The 23,606-nt window shown below is 34.3% G+C and overlaps 1 protein-coding gene and 1 pseudogene across 1 annotated transcript; both read right to left on the bottom strand.

Annotated features, from left to right (window-relative positions):
- Window positions 1-256: 256 nt before the first annotated feature.
- On the bottom strand, window positions 257-6,589 carry LOC149258055 (germin-like protein 1-3 pseudogene; annotated as a pseudogene).
- Window positions 6,590-22,041: 15,452 nt separating this feature from the next.
- Window positions 22,042-22,851, bottom strand: LOC149258054 (germin-like protein 8-2). Its single transcript, XM_089398686.1, has 2 exons — window positions 22,722-22,851; window positions 22,042-22,583 (listed from the first exon to the last, which is right to left on the bottom strand). Exons 1-2 carry the CDS (start codon window positions 22,849-22,851, stop codon window positions 22,042-22,044), a joined length of 672 nt encoding a protein of 223 aa, XP_089254812.1.
- Between the last annotated feature and the right edge of the window lie 755 nt (window positions 22,852-23,606).

Below are 23,606 nucleotides of genomic sequence, written 5' to 3'. Positions count from 1 at the left end.
ATCATAGGCAATGTCAGATTCCAAATACCGAATTTTTATTTATAGATATGGACGAGAATACAAATATTATTCTGTCACTCAGGGAGTAATCTCCGGAGCTTGGTTTTATTTAACTATACAAATACCACCTCAATTGAACTGAGCGACTGGAAGGAAGGAAGGAGTCTCCTGAATAATAATATATGATGGATACATCAGATCAAGATCACGAGGATGTGAACTTGTGCTGGAGAATTTCGACGAGCTTATCATCGATCTAGAATGCTCTGGCGAGAACAGAGACAGAAACCGGAGGAGAGGCTCCGAACAAAGCCGGCGCAACCTGCTGAGTTACTGGATTTTGGATGTTCAGTCCAAAGATGGCCACTGCGTTGACACGGCTAATGTTCTGTTGGAAATGCAGAATACCTCGCGGGAACACAAACACGTCTCCCTTCTTCAGCGTTGTGGAGAACAAAGTGTTGTTAGTGGTGATAAAGCCAACTAAGAGAGTACCCTCGATCACCACCAAGATTTCGGTGGCCCGGGGATGTGTGTGTGGAGGGTTAAGGCCGAGAGGAGTAGCGTAATCGAGCCGAACCATGGAGATTCCCAAGGTGTTCAAGCCTGGTAGCTGCATTACAAAAGCTGGCGTTATTGTTGGAATATTAATTCCAACTGCACAGCGGTTTTGGAAAACCGGCCCGGTCTCCCCGCACCGCCATTCGCAAATGGTTGTACCAGCAGGAGGGGCCCCAACACAATCAGGTGGCGCCACGCGTCCCCTGTACAACAGCTTTACCGCTTGCTCCCCGGACGTTAAGGGTCGATTGGTTTGCCTGAAGACGGTGTGCGAATTGCGTCGGATCAGGTCACCGGACAGAGATTTTGCCCAACGTGCGAGGACGTTAACGCAGAGTTTTCCGGCCCACGTCAAATCAGATTTTGCGTGGAGTGTTCGATTCTTTTTGTTGACCGTCGAGAAGGGAATTCAATGGTCTTTAATGTCTTACGTAGATTAGGTGGAGGCCCTTTTAATATGGGTATGGGCATGTTTTAATATATGTTTTTTTTATATATGTTTTTTTATGCTGTAGAAAAAGGCCGACGTGAGTTAGTTTTATATATATGTATGGTGGCTGCGCACGGTGGTGTGTTGTATTTTTTTATGGAAATGTATTGTGATATATGCCTGCGCGCGGTGATAAACCCGTTTCTTTATATGGAGAATGCACAGCAGTGCAAGGGCTCAACTAGAATAGGACTGTAATTTCTTTTGTTCATGGAAATGTATTGAACGCACAGCAGTGCGAGAAGTTAAAGAAAACAGGGATGTAATGGTTTTATTCGCCATTGTAAAACATAGGAGCAGCAAGAAATTGTTGTTGTAATACCCACAGCAGTGGAAGACCAGAAATGAGGAGACATAGTTTCTCCAGTGAATCCCTCTCTGCGCAGAGGATGAAGTTTGTAACAGTTTTGTTTTAAATCAATAGAAATGTTTTATGGCTGTGTAATGGACTGTTATGAGTCATTTTGTTTTAATAGCTTCCCTGTGCAAAGATCCTGGAACAAAGGAAACAGAGCATTCGCTCTGTGGTGTTTGTTTGTGTGGTTTTGGTATTTTCCCATTCAAAAATACCCAACAGTGGTATCAGAGCAGGACCAGGCTCTTTAAAGAAGTTAAAGAAGCTGAAGGGAGAAGGTTGTTGCTGCAGCAAAACTTCTCAGGCAGATAGAAGACTCAGACAACAAAGGATTCAGGTATTCTTCATAAATATCTTGTTTGTTACTGAAGAGACAGTCAGTTGTTTTAAAAAAAACACAGTCAAGTATTTAAAGCCTAGTTAAGAATGGCAAGGTCAAAGAAGAAAGCCTCCAAGCCTGCTAAAAATGTGTCTCCCTCCTCTACTAAACTAGAAGGCAATCCATTTGAATACATTCTATTTGAAGCTCCAAAGTTTGATGGAAACTTTGATGTATGGGAAATAAAAATGAGGGCTTTCTTACAGTTTCAAGGGAGTGAAATCTGGGAATCAGTGATTGATGTTAGCAAGATGGATAAAGAATCCATGGAGTATGATGCACAAGCAGCAAAGACTATCTTGGATGGACTGCCTGATTCTGTGAAGAGGAATCTACGAAAATATACATCAGCAAAGGATATCTGGGACAGACTGCATGACCTTCATGCAAAGGGAGCACTGACCATGACAATGAGTCAAGAAGAACCTATCATAGAAGCTGAGAATGAAAAGCTTGACCTCATCAAGCTTCAAGTAAAAGAAAGGAATGAAGAACTTGCCAAGCTTAAGAAGGAACTTGACCAATGCAAGAGGAAACATCATGAAGAAGTCATATCCATGACAAATCAGTTGAACAAAGCAAAGAAGCAGGAAGATGCCTTGACAAGTCAACTTGAAGAAAGACACAAGAGAGTGAATAAGCTTGTGGAAGAGATTGGACAGTACAAGGTAGAGGTCTCCTCCCTTAAGTCCGAACTACAAGAAGCCAAGAAGCAGGCACAAGGAGCTGAAAAGAAAATGAAGAGCAGTCAAGCAAAAGATGAAGAAATCTCCAAAATGAAGACAGATATTATCTCCTTCAAAATAGTAGCAGCTGAAGCTATTTGTAGCAAGGAAGAAACTGAGGGACAACTAGCAAAGAAAAATAATGAATGTGAAAAGTTAGAAGAAGAGATTGTCCTCCTCAGGAAGAAGGTTGAAGGGATGAACAAGATCATGAAGAGCTCTCAAGCTTTGGATGACATGCTCAGCTATCACAGATCTCCATCTGATAAATCAGGACTTGGGTATGTAGGTGAACCCTCAAACAAGGATGAGGATGCTTTAAGCAAAGGAGATGTGAAGAAGCCAGAAAGAGATGGTGATGCTCCTAGTTCCAGCAAAGGCAAGGAGAAAAATGAAGGCTGCAATAGAAGAAATCCTACTCCAAGCAGAAAACCAGCTCCAAGAAGAAATGTAGCTGATGTCAAAGAGGCAAGAGGCAATGGTTATCATCAAAGGATCTCAAGGCAGCAAGGGTTCAGAAGTGCATCAAGAAAACCTCCATCTCCCAGGTACCAAAGTTCATTTTATGGTTATTGTTATGCTTGCTCAAACTTTGGTCATATGGCAAAAGACTGTAGAGCATTTCATAAAGATAAATGTTGTGGTCTTCGACAACCTCCAAGAAACAATTTTAGAAGAAATCATGAAATGTCATTCATGAAAAATGTAGAATGTTTTAAGTGTCATAACATTGGGCATATGGCACGAGATTGTAACTTAACATGGGATCTTACACAAGCTAGACCCATGCAAAAGAAGAAAGTTACACAAGTATGGAGAAGGAAGGAAAGGCAATCTAAAAACCCCTTGAACTCCCCAGTGGATCTAAATTTGTTTTGAGAAGAGTCTGCCAAAAGAAGACAAGCACACATTAAAAGGGAGCTTGTAATTTTTTTTCTTGCTGAACTGTATTAACAGTCACTCTTTGATGAAGACCTTTTATAAGGGAAAACTATGAAGTTAAATCTGCCATAAAAGCAGAGAAGAAAAAGGGGCAGCCCTCAAATGTGAAGTGCAGCAGCGCAATAAGAAAAGTATGCAAAGCATGGAGACCCTCACAGTAGTGTGAAGATAGAACATAAAACAGCAGTTTTTGAATTTTTTTTGTTATGGAGCACATGCATTGAAATGCATAGCAATGGAAGGTAGTTTCCTTCTATGTAATGTGAGAGAACATACTCACAGCAGAGTGAGTACAATACATAGCAGTAAAAAAAATGTAATGTTTTTCTTCATATGCAATGCAGCATGCAAAGAAATGCATAAAGAAAAACAGGGACAACAGATTTTTAATGCACATGGGTGAATGATAATGTGTGGCAGTAGAAAAATGAAAGGAACTGCACAGCAGTGCATTGTGTAAAAAAATGAATGAAGACTAAGATTGTGTGAAGCAAGGGTGTAAAAAGAAAAGGCAGCAGCCCGTGTTAATTTTTTTTGTTGTGTGGAGAATGCAGCGCAAAACAGCGTGAGGATGATTTCTCTCTATGTGCAAGTAATGGAGAGTAAAGAGTTAGTGTATGGGCACACAGCAGTATGATGAAACAAAAGGCAGCCACAGTGCAAATTGCAGAGGCAACGCAGCAGCAAATAAAAACCCAGGGATGACAGAGTCTATGGTTATGGGTATGGACAGCAGTGCATAAGAAAAGGCAGCAGCATGATGGCAAGAAGGAGAAGCACAGTAGTGCGAAGAAAATGAAACCAGAACTAAGAGAGAATGAAGAAATGTGTTTTTACACAGCAATGTAAATAAGAAAATGCAGCAGCATGAAGTTTTGTTGAAGAAATGAAAGGTAATGGACAACAGCAGATGTAAAAGAAATTTTTTTTCTTTACAGCAGTAAATGTAAGTATAGTGAATGTGTTGAATTGAAATGCAACATATGCAACAGCAGTGAATGTAAGAAACATTTACACACAGCAGTGTAAATTTGTAAGTTGGGACAGTGTAATTGCTCCAGAAAAGACAGAGTATTTTGTCTTTGAAAAGTGCACAAGCAGTGCAAGTGTAGACACAGCAGTGTGGGGTAGACACAGTAAAGAAGATGGCACAACAGTGCAGCAGAGAATATGCATCAGCATAAAAGAACATTGTAATGAGTTTGCGCACACAGCAGTGCAATGATTGTTTGTTTTGGAACTGCATTTGAAGCAGTCATTTGGTGAATCCCTCTGTTGAGAGGAAGATGCTCTTTAGCATTGTTTGGTAAATCCCTCTATTAAGAGGAAGATGTTTTTTTATAACAGGTGAATCCCTCTGTCATGAGGAAGGTGTTCTTCAGCACATTGTAATGGTGAATCCCTCTGTCATGAGGAAGGTGCTCTTCAGCACTTTGTAATGGTGAATCCCTCTGTCATGAGGAAGGTGCTCTTAAGCACAGTTTCAGGTTAATCCCTCTATTAAGAGGAAGACAACTTTGATTGGAACTGCATCAGAAGCAGTTGGTGAATCCCTCTATGCGAGGAAGATTGGTGAATCCCTCTATGTGAGGAAGATGTCTTTGTAACAGCAGTGTTGGTGAATCCCTCTACGAGAGGAAGTGTTTGGGTATGTCCTAATGCCTAGCAGTTGAAATTAAAGGGGAGTGTTGGAATATTAATTCCAACTGCACAGCGGTTTTGGAAAACCGGCCCGGTCTCCCCGCATCGCCATTCGCAAATGGTTGCACCAGCAGGAGGGGCCCCGACACAATCAAGTGGCGCCACGCGTCCCCTGTACAACAGCTTTACTGCTTGCTCCCCGGACGTTAAGGGTCGATTGGTTTGCCTGAAGACGGTGTGCGAATTGCGTCGGATCAGGTCACCGGACAGAGATTTTGCCCAACGTGCGAGGACGTTAACGCACAGTTTTCCGGCCCACGTCAAATCAGATTTTGCGTGGAGTGTTCGATTCTTTTTGTTGACCGCCGAGAAGGGAATTCAATGGTCTTTAATGTTTTACGTAGATTAGGTGGAGGCCCTTTTAATATGGGTATGGGCACGTTTTAATATATGTTTTTTTATATATGTTTTTTTATGCTGTAGAAAAAGGCCGACGTGAGTTAGTTTTATATATATGTATGGTGGCTGCGCACGGTGGTGTGTTGTATTTTTTTATGGAAATGTATTGTGATATATGTCTGCGCGTGGTGATAAACCCATTTCTTTATATGGAGAATGCACAACAGTGCAAGGGCTCAACTAGCATAGGACTGTAATTTTTTTTGTTCATGGAAATGTATTGAACGCACAACAGTGCGAGAAGTTAAAGAAAACATGGATGTAATGGTTTTATTCGCCATTGTAAAACATAGGATCAGCAAGAAATTGTTGTTGTAATACCCACAGCAGTGGAAGACCAGAAATGAGGAGACAGAGTTTCTCCAGTGAATCCCTCTCTGCGCAGAGGATGAAGTTTGTAACATTTTTGTTTTAAATCAATAGAAATGTTTTATGGCTGTGTAATGGACTGTTATGAGTCATTTTGTTTTAATAGCTTCCCTGTGCAAAGATCCTGGAACAAAGGAAACAGAGCATTCGCTCTGTGGTGTTTGTTTGTGTGGTTTTGGTATTTTCCCATTCAAAAATACCCAACAGTTACGGCAAATCCCAACTGGTTACTCGTATCTCCTGGTTTATCTAGGCCCGTCAAACGGAAGTCATTTGCTGTGACCATCATCGAATTCTTACATGGGAACCCGTTCACAATAACTGCACCATTCAAGTCAAACAAATATATATATATATATATGATGATGATGTTATTGCAGAAAAAAATAATATGATGTTATTGGCCCCTGATAAATATAGAGACAGACATTCCCGAACGCACCAGACATATATATAATATATTACATGTAATTACATTTCATAACGTATTCAAACATAACGTGTATGGACATCAGCAAGATAACATTAGTTATATTACCTTTGCTTTTCAAATCGGCAACGCAAATGTCTTGTAAAGGATCTGGATCACTTGCGCGCACAATAACAAAACTATTCGAATATGATAATATCACCAGTACTGCAAGTCCTAACACCGGAAAGGATTCCATGGCTGTATCTCACTATTTTTCTTTTCGAAAATGAAAAGAGATGTACTGAATTTGATGAAGAATATTGAAGAGAGTTGCTCCCTTTTATAACAATCGTAAATGATGGTTTTAATTTTTGGTAGTCCAGGAACCATAAAGATTCTGACCCACCGAAACCTCTCTGTCGCATATGACTCTGTCGGTGTTCTGGTTGGTTAGAAATTAGAATATAAGACAGTGTCGGTGTTCTGGTTGGTTAGAAAATAAAAAGCTAAGTAATGTATAATTATCTCAATCAAGCAAGCAAATCATTTTTAGAGTTTGTTTGTCGATCAAAGAATATTTTCACCTAGTTTGTTTGTTTGTAGAGTAGTCACTGTCTCACATTCACATATGTATAACCTTCCTTCAGCGAATGAAACATAAATATAAATAAAAGTATTATGAGGATATGGTTAGTTTAATGTTCCCTTCGACATTCCCTCTTTGCTTTTTCAGGTACTATGTCTTGCATTGTCCTTAGAGAATAGTCTACCTTCATCTAATATGTTTTAAAAGACGATATTATGAGGATATGGTCAGTTGCGTTTTTCCTTCGACATTCCCTCCTTGTTTGTTTCAGGTAAAATGTTTTACATCGTTTTTCGAATATGGAAAAACTCTACCTTCATCTAGTCTAATATGTTTTAAAAGACCATTTACGAGGATATGGTCGATTGCGTGTGTTTCCTTGGATATTCCCTGCCCGTCGGTTTCCGGTAATATGTCTTACATCCTTTTTCAAAATAGAGAAAGTCTACCGTCATCTACTATGTTTTCAAAAAATATTATGAGGATATGGTCAGTTGGTGTTTCCTTCGACATTCTTCCGTCTTTGTTTCGGGTAATATATCATACATTGTTTTCCAAAGATAGGAAGTCTAGTCTAATCTAAAAGTCTACAGTCATATAACATATTCTACAATATATAAAATATAGATAATGATTTGGAGTATTTAATTGTAAAGTTAAGTAAGTAACTAATTAATTAATTAGGCCAGCAAGCTAACATGTTCGACATTATTCTTTAATATTGCTAATATGTTCGACATTATTCCCAAACATAGAAAAAATCTACTTCTATATGTAAAATGTTTCACAATATTGTTTAAGCATAGAAAATGTATACATTGTTTTGGGATATCACATCATTTTAAGGTTTTATTTCCAATTTTATTGTTATTTATTTATAAAATTTAACTATTTAAAGTAATTAACTAGTGATATTGATTCTCATATATATATATATATATAATTTATATTTTTAATTAAAAAATTAAAATTAATTAGAATAAAATTATCATAATCAATAATTATAATATATTTTAAATTTAAATAGGAAATTTTATTAAAATATATTTTTATTCGTAACTCTAAAGGGGTTTGATCTAATGGTGGGAAGTGAGGAATTTATGGGCAATGTTCAATTGTCATGAGAGCTTAAAGTAATGTAATGTGGCATCTTAAGGTAGTTGTTGAACATGTCGGTGGCCTCTCTACACATAAGTGGATCAAAACACCCCATGTCCTTTTTTTGAAGAAGTTTGATAATGTTTATGTGATGTATTTTAGTTAAGAGTGATCAAGGAAAGCATTGAAGGAACCCTAGGATCCTCGTTTATTTCTTTAGGTATCAAAGATTCTAACCCTATGCATCCTCCACCCGATCTTGATATTGATTCTTTCAATGCATTGATTTCTAGTGGCTAAGGTTCTAACACTGCAAAATAGGCCAATTTGTGATAAAATTGGATGATGTTCCAAAAATTGGGGTTCATGGTCATTAATATTATGCAATGGATTTTAGGCTAGAAGAGAGAGGAGAGAGGCTTGATCAACCAATTTATCAGCTTATGTCCTTATGTGTGCTCCTCTTAGCCTAGAAGAGAGAGGAGAGAGGCATGATCAACCAATTTATGGGCTTATGTCCTTATGTGTGCTCTTTTAATCTCTGGGTGGATAAAATTTGGATACCTGTGATTGAAGGACAACTTTCTTTTTCCTTCTCTAGGAGAGGATTTTCTCTTTTCTCCATGAAACGAAGGCACATAGAGATCTAATTTTTCAAAGTAGCCCATACTTTATAGAGGCTCATGGTCTGTATCTAAATCAGTGGAGTCCAAATTCAAGCAGATGAAGAAGGGGGAATCCCTAATCATCTACACCACGTGATCCAACTAGTTAAATTCCAACATGCAAGTTCTAAGGGTCAAAATTACTTACCTCCTCTCAAAGATGTTCCATCTCAAGAAAATTTAGTCACAGAGGAAGAGACTTCATTAGAAGTGGAAGAAGTATTTCATTCTCCTAGAAGCACTAAGAACCATCATGATCTTTGGTTTATGGATTTGAAGATAAACCATGAGAGGATGAAAAGGTAATCCATGAAAAACCACATAAGGATATAGGGAAACATACTAATAGAGATGTTAGAAGTGAACATGAAGAAAAAGATAGACAATGTGATACCCCTAAAGAAAATAATTCAGTTTCTTTTATTAAAGAGACAATAATGATACAATTATTAGTTGTTTAGAGAATATTCTAATTATGTATAGTATAAATAAATAAATAGGTTGATAACTTCCTAGGTAATGCATGAAAAGAAAACGCCCTATGATGTTAAAAGAAACTAATGGTGATGTAGTTTCTTAGTTCTTAGGTACATAATTAGCCACCGATATTTTGGATAGTTAACTCAGGGATTAAAAAATTATTCTATTAAGTATAAATAAAGGATATTTTTTTTGAGCACGCAGAAAGAGGTGTTAGGAAGATTTATCAACAAATGAGAAGTTGAAAACTGAGAAATAAATGTGACAAAGTGAAGAGTCCATTCTAAGTCTTTTTACAACATAGAAGTGAGCTAGGGGAACATTCCATAACTAGGAGACAATCTTGTTACTCAAAGTTATAGTTGGATACATGTGAAAGGCGAGAACTAATCATACCTATTTATATATATGTTTATTCTTCTTTATTACTATTGATCTATTTACAAATATTTTTGTTTTTTTTATTACTGTTAAGTTACTTTATCCTTAAAAAGAGAATAATCGCTGAGAAGTTTGATATTAAGTTAATATAGTATAATGTATTAAATAGATATTGCAATTGTAGATGTATTTATTTCAATATTGGTTCTAATAGTAAATATAAAAGAAATAAATAGTTTCTAGAAAATGAAACTGGTATGTGGAACATTGCAGATAAACGTAATTTTAAGAAAAGAATAATGAAAGGAAAAGGAAAAAAAAATATTTTCAACACTTTAATATATAATCTTGTTATTACAAATATGTTTATGGTTGGATTCATGGAACTTCATGTGCAAAGAAAATTTGGAAAATAAAGCAGGATTGAAAACTATTACTTTATTTATGATTTTTGAAAATAAAATAAACAAATATCCACAATATTAACGACAACAAATTATTATAAATAAAAATATTCCAATAATCAAGTGAATGAATCTATAAATGACTATTGAGTTTTAAAAAGGAAAATAAAAACTCACGCAAGAATAAATAAACATGTAGAAAGTAAGCACTTCTTTTATTTTTATTTTTATGTTAAAAAAAAATTTGCTTCAGACAATATGGATAGAGTAAGAGATACGTTTGAAGCATTAATACGATAGTTTCATTCTTTCCATATAATTATTTTTTTTTGTAAACATCTGCAAAGTAAAAACTTTTATTCTCTTCTTTTTAAAATGGTAAAAAGTTTTACATGAGACGGTAGAGTAAGACATAAGTCTGAACCATTAATGCCATAGTTTCATTTTTACTATATTGAATATAATTGGTAAAATGTCTTACTTCACATTATGGACAGAGTAAGACATAAGTTTGAAGCATTAATATTATAGTTTCATTCTTTCTATATCAAATATAATTTTTTTTTGGATCTCACTTTTTGGGGGTCTATAAACTGGGTCACAACTAGGGGATTTGAATCTTGGATCTTTCAGTTTTCACAAATTTCACATTACCTCAATCACCAATTGAGCTACCCGGGACCATATTAAATATAATTTGAAATGAGATGCACTTACATTTAAATTTTTCATATATTAATCAATATAGTTATTTGATAAAGATAAATGGTCTTTCTCACAATATCTAAGATATATTGGTATAGAAATATAACTTATTCAGATACAATAAAATGTTATAATTGAAACCCTTATAATTAAGTGTTAGAGATTTTATTTGTTAATATATACTTTTCTCATGGGATAAAAGGAACGTGACAAATGGTATTCAACATTGTGGTGTACCTTATCTAGTAAATAAAAAGTAACTAATAAACTACTATACAAACACAAATGTATACCATTGATTTTTGTTTATATAATTGAATATGTGAAATTTAGGTTGTCTTGGTTGGTTTGGAAGAATGGTTGCAATCTTCCCCACCCACATTTAATTCCATGAGAAATACATTATTATGAAAAATATTGTAGAAAATTATTTCATTAAGAAAAATCTCATATGAACAAACTTTATATGAAATCAGTTGTGTTGTTTGGCATGTGCTAATAGTAAACTATAGTATTGGCCCTGTGGTATTGTAACAAAGGATGATATATAGCATAGTTTACAACATTAGGCCTTCGGGAAAAAATATGTAACAAAATAAATGAGACATAAAAATATATTGTACTCACAATAGTAACTCTTTGATTTACATGAGGAGAACTGGAACTCTCTGAACAATATGGTTTATTGGTCTAGTTGGGAAAAATGAACCACCTTCAGAAATGCTTGAAACAATGTGGAGTCTTAAAGCAGAGTAGATAGTGTGATACCCCTGCTATGCTCCCCTTGACTTTTTTAATGACGTAATTATACCTTAATTATGAATGATAATAGATTGATTGAATAGCCTAAAGGGTAGGATGACAAATCCATGATTTATGATGGAAGAGCATGAATATGAATATGACTAGTGATAACATGCACCATTAATTAAATATTCAGCCAACAAGAAAGCTTAAAAAAATAAATAATAAAACATTCTTTGAGGAACACGAAGGGACACACAAGAAAAATATAAAAATGGACTTGAGTAAAAATATAGGGTTTTCTCATTAGATTGAGGATGATAACATGAGCTATGAGCTAATTGAGTACCAAGACAAGAAAAAAAGTCCATCCAAAAATATCTAGTGAAAATGGGATCTTTGTCACTTATAATAATCTTTGGGTTTCCATGTAGCTTTTGAATTGTTTCCATAAATGCAATAGAAGAATTATTAGCTTTAAAAGGATGAGATAACGCAAAAAAATGTGCATACTTTGCAAGTCTATCAACTACCACCATGATGAAACGCATTCCTTAAAACTTGGGTAAACCTATGATAAAATCCATTGAGACCTCCTCCCAATGTTGACTTGGAATGGATAAAGGTTGTAATAGACCTGAGTATTAATTGTCTCAACTTTGTTTTGTTGGAAAACCAAACATTCTGCCACAAACTTCTGAATATCATATTTAAGGCCATCCCAAAAAACCTATTTCTTGACTTCTTAGAAATCATAGGTGCCCTCCTAAGGGTGAGGTGTGAAATTCCAAAAGAATAGTTTGGTTGCATTGGGAATTATTACAAAGATGCAAGTGATCATTGTACCATAATGAATAATTTTTCCATATAAATGTATCTAATGTACTAGGATGTTGCTGCAAATTTTGAGTGAGTGTCCACACCTCTTTGTTATTCTTTCATTCATCCCTTGCTTTAGTTATCCAATTAGGTCGGATAATAGAAATGGAACAGAATAATTCTTCCACATCCTCATCCTTTCTTGAGAGTGCATCTGAAACAAAATTTTGCTTCTCTTTTTTGTAGATGATTTCAAAGTCATAACCGAGCATCTTTGTGACCCTTTTTTGCTGCTCTTCTAAAGATATTCTTTGTTATAAAAATTATTTAATACTGTCGTGATCTTCTTTTACCTTGAAGTGTTTTCCCATTAGGTAAGATCACCATTGCTTTAATTCATGTAGTATTGCCAACATTTCCTTCTCATAAATAGACTTGTGTAAATCTTTCCCTTGATTGGATGACTTTCAAAAACAATGGATCTTACTTCTTGCATTAAAATAACATTGTTTCCATTTCTTGAGGCAGTACATTCCACGATAAAAGTTTTTGTGAATTTTAGTGTAGCTAAGACTCGTGATTGGCACATTGACTCTTTAAGATGCTCAAAGGCCTTAGTTGCTTCTGGAGTCAAATAAAATGCATATTTATTCATTAATGTTGTTATAGGCACTATTATTCTCCCAAACTATTAATGAAATTGTGATAATACCCTGTCAAACCAAGAAATCCTCGAACACGCTTTAAGGTTGTGGGGAATTTCCATTCCTTAATGGCTTTGGTTTTTCTAGGGTATACCTTAAAACCCTCATGAGATACAATATGACCCAAATATTCCACCTCGTATACTCCAAACAAACATTTGGAGTATTTTTCATATAATTGTTTCTCCTTCAATTGTTTGAGCACCCTATCAACATATTGAACATGATCCTTCGAAGATTTGTTGTCGATTAGTATATCATCAAAAAAATACTAACACCAATTTTCTAAGGAAGGGTTTGAAAATGGAATTCATCAAAGCTTGAAATGTGGAAGGTGCATTAGTAATGCCAAAAGGCATGACCAAAAATTCATAATGACCTAAATGAGTTTAGGATGTTGTTTTTGAAATGTCTTCAGTCTTCATTCTAATTTGATGATATCGTAAATTAATATCCAAATTGGTGAAGTAAATTTCTCTATGTAGTTCATCCAACAAATCATTAATGATAAGAATGAGAAACATATCTTTAATACTGAGCTTGTTCATATCCCCATTATCCATACAAAAACACCATGATTCATCATTATTGTGCACTAATAATACTAGAGCAGAGAAAGAACTTTGACTAGGTTGAATTATACTTGCCTCTAGCATTTTTGCAACCATACATTCAATTTCACTCTTTTGAGCATAGGGATATCTGTAAGGCCTGATGTTTGGAGGAACACTTCCTGGAATCAATTGAATAGAATGATTATAATACAAAATTGGTGGTAGACCTTTGGGAGTATCAAACACCTTGGAATGATTGTCCAAGGCTTTTTGGAGATCTAGAGAAATGGACGACTTAGATGTTTGAATATCTAGTGAACATAATTGTACAATTACCTGTCATTGCTCCTTCAAAATATTTGTCATGCCATTAGAGCTTATAATGTTCCTATGTTTCCTTGTGATACCCCTTAATTCAATTTCCTTTCCTTGCCAAAAAATATTTCAAGAAAAGTTTGTTGAAAATGGCAATAAGAAAATCTTGATTTAATTTTCCCTTGAATTAAATTAGGATAAAATTGTAATTCCACATCACAAGACAACAAGAATGAGTTAACTAAGTTAATTTCACTTAGTTGGCTCAATTAATTATAGTTCATGGCCTAACTTGAGTCATGTAGAGTGCTTCCTAGATTTTAGGAGCCTAGGTTGAGTTTAATTTGAGTTGTAATAGTTTAATTCATTTAAGCTAAGTTAAAGCTAGTTAAACTAGTTCAAACTATTGGAGGAACTAGTAGGAGGTCTAGCAGTGGGGTGCAACTTTAGTGTTCAACAAGCTAATTGATAAATCGGCTATAATTAACTCATGCATGCATGAAATTTGAGTTACCCAGTTGAGATTGGAGTTCAAGGGTAGTGTAATATCAATTGTACAATTTTTCGAGTTGTACAGGTGGTTCATGAAGTTAGAGAAGAGCCTATAGGGATTATGCAATTCACGATGGGTTATCCCTAATTAATATTGGGCTAATTCCTTGAGAAATAACACAGGGAAGTGGGTGTTTGGAAAGGAAAAAAATTGGCTAAGTATTGGCAAGAATCAACGTGTGAGGTAGAGAGATAGATTATACTACTACAGAGGTTTCTTGAGCTCGAGAAAGCATTGTATTTCTTCTCTATTTTCTAATTAATGCAATACAGATAGGAAGGGGTTTTGAGAAGCAAGATTTCCCCTTAGAGAAGTCTTTGAGCATATGTGATTCAATCTTTCCTCATGTTTATGTTGTTATTTCTCGATCATTTAATTGTATCCACTGATGAGTAGAGCATATTGAAGTCCTTTTTTTTAGAAAATTACATAATATGTTTGAATCTACAAGGAATTTCTTCAAAATTCTTGAAAACTAAAATCTATCATCCCAAAATATTGTAACCATTGGACTTCTATTATAGTATCAATAGCACCCATTGGAATGGAAAGAATCAGAATATTTAATAAATATTCTCGTATGGTTAGCTTCATATTAGGGAACTTTTGCCAGGAGCAATTTATAATTATTACATTTCCAACTATCAGTTAACACTCTCGTGGTGCATATAGAAAGAAATCCAATTCCTTGGCTATATTATAATGAATAAAATTATGGGTAATGCCCAAATCAATAAGCACTACAACCTTTTTCTTTTTGATATATCCCTCTATCTTGAGAGTTCGAGGTGTGATAATTCTTGCCAATGCATTACAAGATATCCTCGGATTAATTTTTTTATTTTTCTAGGGTTGGCTCCTCATGTATATCATCTTCTTTTGGTGCTTCTTGTTCCTTTTATTCCTCCTCTTCATAATCTATGTAGAATAATTTATTCTCATCACACTTATGACCTTTAATGTATTTTCTATCGCAACTGTAATAAATCCCTTTTTCTCTTTTTTCTTCCAATTAGTCGACCTTGTAGGTCGTGGAAGGCTAGTAGCAACAACACTTCCAAATTTATAGTAATCAATGCTAGACTTCATTCTTTCCATAGTTTTGCTTTCAACTTTTCTTTCCAACTTGAATGTCTTCTTCAATGAATCAGGTTTCGAAAGGAAAACCTCATGTTGTATAGTATCCTTTAAAGTCCCTATGAAAACATGAAACCTATGCTCTTTTGGAATATCAGTTACCTTGATATTCAATCTTTGGAAGTCCTCAATGTGCTCTGCCATTGAACCCTTTTATTTGAGGTTTATCAATTGGCTAAAGAAGGTATTTCTCTTTGTATCCTCATAACGTGTCACTAATTCTTCTGCAAAAATTATCCTAGTGACTATTAATTTATGAGAACAAATCCATTGATGCCACACAAACTGATTTTGTTCTAAATATAAAGATGTAATCTGTACCTTTTGTGTGTTCAACACATCACGTAGATCAAATAATTGTACCATATGTAGTATCCATGTTACTAGATCCCTTCCATCAAAATTCTTCATATCAATCTTCATAATGTGGTTAGTCTTCAATCCAAAGTTAAAGTCTCTAAAATCATCATTAACATTCCTTCTCTTTTAATCATGAGTTTCATGGAGTACCTTGTTACCACTAGGAACCATTTCTTGTAGCAAATTTGTCAAACCTTCCTTCAAACCTTCCACATCTCTTTCTATTTTTTATTCTAAACCATTCATGTTCCCTTTTAAACCACAAGTATTAACATTCATAATCACTTCCAATTCATTTTTATTACTCTTTGCCAAAGCAAAATTTGTTGCACTTGGTCTCATAATTTTGATATATCATGTTGTGTTTCTTCCTCTTCTTCATGCACCATATTAGAGCTTTCTGGTTTCTTACTGGGTGTGTTCATTTTTTTTTTTCAAGGCATATTGGAATGAAATAATGATATCTATGCTTCTCTATTCCCTTTGAATCATTTCAAACTAAGTTTGCAAACAAAATAGTTGTCAATTAAAAAAATATACACACCTTTTTACTCGTTTTTTGGAGCTATATATTGAAATTGTTGCATCTCTACAATTTCAAATCTCCAAGGTATGAAATTTTGTCCTATGGTATCCCTCCTAGTCTTATTTCCAATTCCACAAGTCCGACCAAGATTGGATTCTTCAAGAATAAATTATGCCCAATATCTCATGATGACCTAATTATAGACTGGTTCAGTAGAGTGAACTTATATGTATTTGCACATGTCACCATTTTGACCTTCATCCTTGAAAATGATATACAAAAAATTGCATTTTGTTCGCTTTTAGTCATATTTTACAAAAATCAAATCTGATGCTCAGAACGAAAGTTATGATGATTTTCCCTAGGTCACTTGTTTGACATTGAATTTTGGAGCGTGTAAAAACCCTAACTTCTTCGGACCATATCACAGAAAATATAGCAAATCAAGACTGAAATTTGTACGCAATGTTCACCAATATTTATGCTGTACATGGTCGAAATTTTAGCTTCTAAGCATCATAGAAAAAAAATATAGCAAAAAAACCAAGATGACATGTTTCAGTGAATGAAACCCTAGAATTGAAAGCTATGATTCCAAATGTTATGCAACGAGCTCACAAAAGAGAAGAAAATATATACCAATGACTTGAGAAATAACATCTTCACGGAGGAAATTTCCTTTATATCACATCAATGAGAATTTCTTGGATGATACAAATGAGAGGACATCCTTTGTATATACAAGAGTCTAAGGGATCACAATATAATCAAAGTCTACATAACAATAATAATGTGAGGGCACAACAATAACAATAATGGGCTTCTATGGGGCACAACAATAACAATATGGGGGCTACATGGGCACAAAAATAACAATAGGAGGCTACACTAACAATAAGAATAAAGGGGCTACACTAGTATTATAGGGACCTAACATGGTCTCCTATTGGTCCTGTATTGGAAGGAATTGGAAATTGGCATTGAGAAATAAATTTTTGTGTGCTAGTTGAGTGTTGGCATGGTGTACTGAAGCTGATGGAATGAGATTCAGTTTTGAAGCTTTGGATGGTGTGTATCCAAGTTTGGACAAGCCTAAGGGATTCTCTAAGGAAGTGGGTGATGGTTGCTCACTAAAGGGTTGATAAACCACAAGGAAAGAAGGTGCTTGCTAAGAGGGTTAATAAACCACCTTGCATGCTTATCATTGGGCTGATAAATCACTCTCAGAGTGCGTTCCATAGCTAATAAACCACCTAGAAATGTGAATTGCCTGTAGTGCTTGGCAAGTTGATATAACAGCCAGTGTATGTAAAATTCCCATACTCCTAGAGTTGAGCATGGCTTTCTAGTGAAGTTGTTGAAGAAAATCCCCTTGGATCATGGATCTAGATTAGGGATGATAATCGTAAGTAATATTGGTAACAGTTAGTCTATGGTAGCCCTTTAATTTTCTATGTGCGAAAGGCTTATTATAAGGATAACTTCTATTATGTGATGAGCAGAAATTCACATATTTCCCTAGTGTGAACAAGTAATGAGGCTAATGAAAGGGTGTTAGGCCAAGGCAAGAGACATCACCCTAATGTCATATCAAGACCTTGGACCTCAGGATCTTGGAAGGATGAGAGGTGCACTTGGAAACAAGAAGATAATATTAGCAAGTCGATATTAAAAACTGACATTGACGGTAATGTCTCTGTCAATTGACAAAAAGTTTATTTGGTCTTAGGCCTGAGGGTCTGAGGATCTCAGGGAAAAGGTGAGACCTAACATGGAAATAATGGGCTGAGATTGATGGGAGATGAGATGGGAATTTCTCTTTTCCTTTAATAGGAAGTCAAGTCTTCATTTCATTGGGTCCATTCACTATGTGTTATGTATGATGTGTCAAGGAATAGGGGGTGAGGTTGATATCCATTATAATAGGAAATGGTTAAATTTCAAAGATAAGGGGGTGGATTGGTGGGGGCTATGAGATAGTGATATGGCATGCGCCACATAGGCAAGACTATGGAGGTCACATTAACACTAAGTAATACCTCTAACTTAGCCTTACAGGCTTAAGGGGAATGAGAGGGGGTTTTATAAAGTGGTGTCAATGCATGGTTCACGCACCGAACCTGGAAAGTCTCACATGCTCACACTGGCATTAATGCTGGAACTCCAAAGTCCCCTTCTTGTTTACAAATGTGTGTTTTTACGATTGAAGAAATGAATTGTGGAAAAAATTATTGGTTCAATGCTCTATGTTTGTACTAAGTAAGATTTGGTACCAAATATGCCCTCATCTCGACATAAACCAAGGTGATGGATAGTGGTGCTTAATTTCCTTTTCATTTTTTGTTACATAATAGCTATGTGTATGTAGCAACATGTAGATAGAAATCAAGGTACAGCAAGAAAGAGAAAAGATGAGTAACATGTCAGAGTAGTATGGTACAAATAGTTCTCAATAGGGTCTTGAAGAAGATTTATTTACGAAGATGAAAGATGAGAGCACTCCTCAATTGATGGACATTCTTAGAAACCTAGGACCTGAATTGAGAAGTTGCAAGGAAGATAATGAGAATATTTCTAGAGAACAAGAGAGGAAAGTAGGAGTGAATGTTGTAATATTGCAAAGTCTGTTAGATCTGCAAAGATGGAGACAAAAGGAACTTGGACTCAACCATCATGACATGTAGAATCCCAAGTATAATCCATTAGATATTCAAGAGCATATGCTAGATACTAATATAGAATAAGGAAGTCATTCAAAGAAAAGGCAAAGACATGCAGAAGGAGGAACAATCTTGCTTAGCACTCTAGAAAGGGAATCAAGTAGCTCTAACAGCTCATCAAACACATCAACTAAGAGACATCATTATGAAAGGAATAATAGAAAGAATCCCATGAAAAAAGAGTTTTAGAAAGGAAAACCTCCTATCTTTCAGGAAGAAGTGAAGAAAGTAGAAGATGCAGAGGCATCGTTCTTAGGGATAAAAAATTACTTTAAATTGCGTGATTATTCTAAGAACATGAAGGCAAGGGTGGTTGTATTTAGATTACAATGAAAGACTGATATATGGTGGGAGGATCTCAAGAACATTGAAAACATTAGAAAGAAGGAGATACCATGGAGGAAGTTTAAAAAGTACTTTTGGGAAATGTGCCTATCTGAAAAATATAATATGGAGTCAAAGAATTTTATGAACAAAAAATGATACAACTTACAGGTAAGGAATACAAAACTACGTGAAACAGACTTTTGAAAATTAAATAGGATAAAATGTGATGATATATTAAGACTTTCATTGAACCCATTAAATATGTTAATTTTCTTCTCCCTTGGTGCACTTCATAACTTAAATGGGTTAAACTAAAACGTGTGACTTATGATATAAGGAAACTAATGAAAACTCGAAAATCATTAACCTTAAGAAAATAACTTCATCCAAGATGTAAATTTTAATAATTTTGAAAAATATAAATTAAATGGATGCAAGTTAGTTCAATTTTATTTTAAAATTATGTCAATTTATATAAAATAATAATTTTGTAAATAATTCTATATGAAATGAAAATGTGCTATTTTATTAGTTTTATTGAAATTATAAAATTTTCATTTCTTTCTTATATTAAACAATTGTTTTAATAAAATGTGTAATTGATTTATTCTTTTCCATTTAAATACAATTATATGTACAACGTTTATCGATGAATAAATGTCTTTCGAAAAAAATTAAGCAAGGCACTTCAAATTTGATCACTCCATACGATCTATTTATTAAACATGTCAAGCGATTTATGAAAACCTTCGTCACCATATTTTTGGGAAATGACATAGAGATGATCGGGCCATGAGAATTAATAGCAGAAACACATTGAAGATTCATCGGTGAAATGGAACCTGACATTACGTTACATTTCATAGTGTGTGAGAACATAACATGTGTATGCATTAAAAAAATTAAAAGAATGAATTATATTTACCATCCAATAAATCATGTCAAAGCCAACCTGACTAAAAAGATAGATTTACATTTTGGCTGGCTTAAATAAATATGAAAATGGCCGGAAGCCGTCAAGATAAAACGAATTTTATTGCTTCAGTGTTTATTAATTTAAGCATATAATTTAAATGATTTAATAAGAATTTAATTTCTAATATATTTTTATTTAATATATTTTTATTTAATATATATATATATATATATATATATATATATATATATATATATATAATTAAAATAATACAAATTATATTTATAAAATGTAACTTAATAAATTTATTTACAATTTTCCAGAATGAAAAATATTTATAATAATAAAAAGAAATTAATTTTTTGAACAATTTTTGATAATTTAAATAATGTAATTATTTTTTTTAAAACATAATTAATTTATAAATTTAATTATAATTTTTTATTAAATAAGGTTTAAAAAAAAATTTATAATAGAAAGAATTTGAAAATCTCACACAATATTTATTTTGAAATAGGGCTTTTAGAATTTTCATTTAAATATTAATAATTATTATATGAATGGTAGAGATTTAATATTCACATGTAATATTCTAAAATATATATATTCAATTTAAAGATTAATTTTTTTTCCAAAGTAGTTAAGTCTATTTTTCTCTTTTATTAATTAAAAAAAATATCATATAAATATACTAAATAAATTGTAATTTCTTAAACATGCGATATTCATTAATTCTATATTGACCCATATTATGACAACAAAAATGATGTATTAACTTATAATATTAAAACAAATCTTATTTAAAAATAAAAAATCTTCATAGATCTGGCTATATATTTTCTTAAATGTCTATAGGTATAACTTGTTGATTTTTTTATGCTTATTATAATTGATTCTTATAATCATTTAATCTATAAGATTTCTCTAATAATATAGGAATAAAATCTTAAATAAAAAATAGATAATTTGTTTCTTTAGATATAATAGACCATTATTTGGTCTCAGTGAACGTTAACTATCATCATCATCAATATAAATATACAAATTAAAATAACGAAAGAATATAAATATATAATGGTAAAATACCTTTAAAATCTTAAAGTCTCTTTCTAATATAATATAAGGAATCCTATGCATAAAAATATCAATAATTTATTTTTATTTTCAAAAAATTAATATTTACAATAAGAAAAACATTAAAATCAGACACGCTTTTATCATGCAGTTACTTCGTTTTTTTTATAATCGAGGTAATAGTTCGTAATGGGCAGGGCCTGGCTCTTAGTTTTGACACTGCAATTTCATAAAAGCATGTTGTTCTCTTTGTGACTATGATGGACGTTTGATTCCTCAGCTTTTGTCTGAACCGTTGAAAATTGATACAAACAAACACCAATACCTCTTCCGAAATCTTGTCATTCATGCATATCATACGCAGTGTCAGATTCCAAATACCGAACTTTTATTTATATAGATATCGACGACACGCAGGCCTCAGATTTTAAATACAGACCTTTTATTTATATAGATATGGGCGAGGACACATATCAGATACTGTACAGATATTATTCTGTCACTCAGGGAGTAACCTCGGGAGCTTGGTTTTATGTAACTATACAAATACCACCTCAATTGAACTGAGCGACTGGAAGGAAGGAAAAAAGAGTCTACTCAATAATAATATATGATGGATGCACATATCATCTGATCAAGATCACGAGGATGTGAACTTGTGCTGGAGAATTTCGACGAGCTTGTCATCGATCTGGAATGCTCTGGAAAGAACAGAGACAGAAACAGGGGGAGAGGCTCCGAACAAAGCCGGCGCAACCTGCTGAGTTCCTGGATTCTGGCTGTTCAGTGCAGAGATGGCCACTGCGTTGGCAGGGCCAATGTTCTGTTGGAAATGCACAAGACCTCGCGGGAACACAAACACGTCTCCCTTCTTCAGCGTTGTGGAGAACAAAGTGTTGTTAGTGGTGACAAACCCAACTAAGAGAATACCGTCGATAACCACCAAGATTTCGGTAGCCCGCGGATGTGTGTGAGGAGGGTTAAGGCCGAGAGGAGCAGCGTAATCGAGCCGAACCATGGAGATCCCCAAGGTGTTGAGGCCTGGTAGCTGCATTACAAAAGCTGGCGTTACGGCAAATCCCAACTGGTTACTCGTATCTCCTGGTTTATCTAGGCCCGTCAAACGGAAGTCATTTGCTGTGACCATCATCGCATTCTTACATGGGAACCCGTTCACAATAACTGCACAATTCAAATCAAATAATATATATTATTCCCGAACGCACCAGACATATATATTATATTACATGTAATTACATTTCATAATCTGTTCAAGCATAACGTGTATGGACATCAGCAACATAACATTAGTTATATTACCTTTGCTTTTCAAATCGGCAACGCAAATGTCTTGTAAAGGATCTGGATCACTTGCGCGCACAATAGCAATACTATTCGAATATGATAATATCACCAGTACTGCAACTGCTAACACTGGAAAGGATTCCATAGCTGTAGCTCACAATTTTTCTTTTCCCGAACGCAGCAGACATATATATTATATTACATGTAATTACATTTCATAATCTGTTCAAGCATAACGTGTATGGACATCAGCAACATAACATTAGTTATATTACCTTTGCTTTTCAAATCGGATCTGTAATGATCACTTCGGCACCATAGCAATACTATTCGAATATGATAATATCACCAGTACTGCGACTGCTAACACTGGAAAGGATTCCATAGCTGTAGCTCACTATTTTTCTTTTCGAAAAATGGATAGAGATGCACAGAATTTGATGAAGAATGGAGAGCGTTGCTCCTTTTATAACAATGGTAAATGATGGTATTCATTTTTGAAAGTGCAGGAACGATAAAGATACCGACCTAGGAACCCTACAGATAGTGACCCAGTGTTGCAGGAGGACCAACGGAACCTCTCTGCTGCATATTACTGTGTCGGTGTTCTGGTTGGTTAGAATGTTCTGGTTGGTTTACTAAATTAAGTAATGTATAACCATCTCAATCAAGGAACTAAGAAAATAAATTTTTGATTTTGTTTGTCAATCAAAGGGCGTGTCTGTTTACTTTGTAGGTAATTGTCTCATATATATAACCTAAATCAACAGCTAACACATAATTATATACCAGTCTTTTATCTTGACAATAAATACTATAAATATTATTCTGAGGAAAAGGCCAATTGCGTGATTTATTCTGGAGATTCCTCCTAAAATGTTTGTTTCAGGTAATATGTCT

The sequence above is a fragment of the Pinus tabuliformis genome, chromosome 6 (assembly GCF_031772625.1).
Source record: "Pinus tabuliformis cultivar Carrire ecotype Pingquan chromosome 6, CPIR1, whole genome shotgun sequence".
Lineage (NCBI taxonomy): Eukaryota > Viridiplantae > Streptophyta > Pinopsida > Pinales > Pinaceae > Pinus > Pinus tabuliformis.
This window is presented reverse-complemented; position numbering and strand designations above follow the sequence as displayed.

Excerpts from the sequence above, each read along its gene's own strand:
- LOC149258054 (XM_089398686.1), bottom strand. The coding sequence starts at position 22,851 with ATGGAATCCTTTCCAGTGTTAGCAGTTGCAGTACTGGTGATATTATCA. Across the intron at positions 22,584-22,721 it reads TGCCGATTTGAAAAGCAAAG|TTATTGTGAACGGGTTCCCA; the intron begins GTAATATAACTA and ends TGAATTGTGCAG.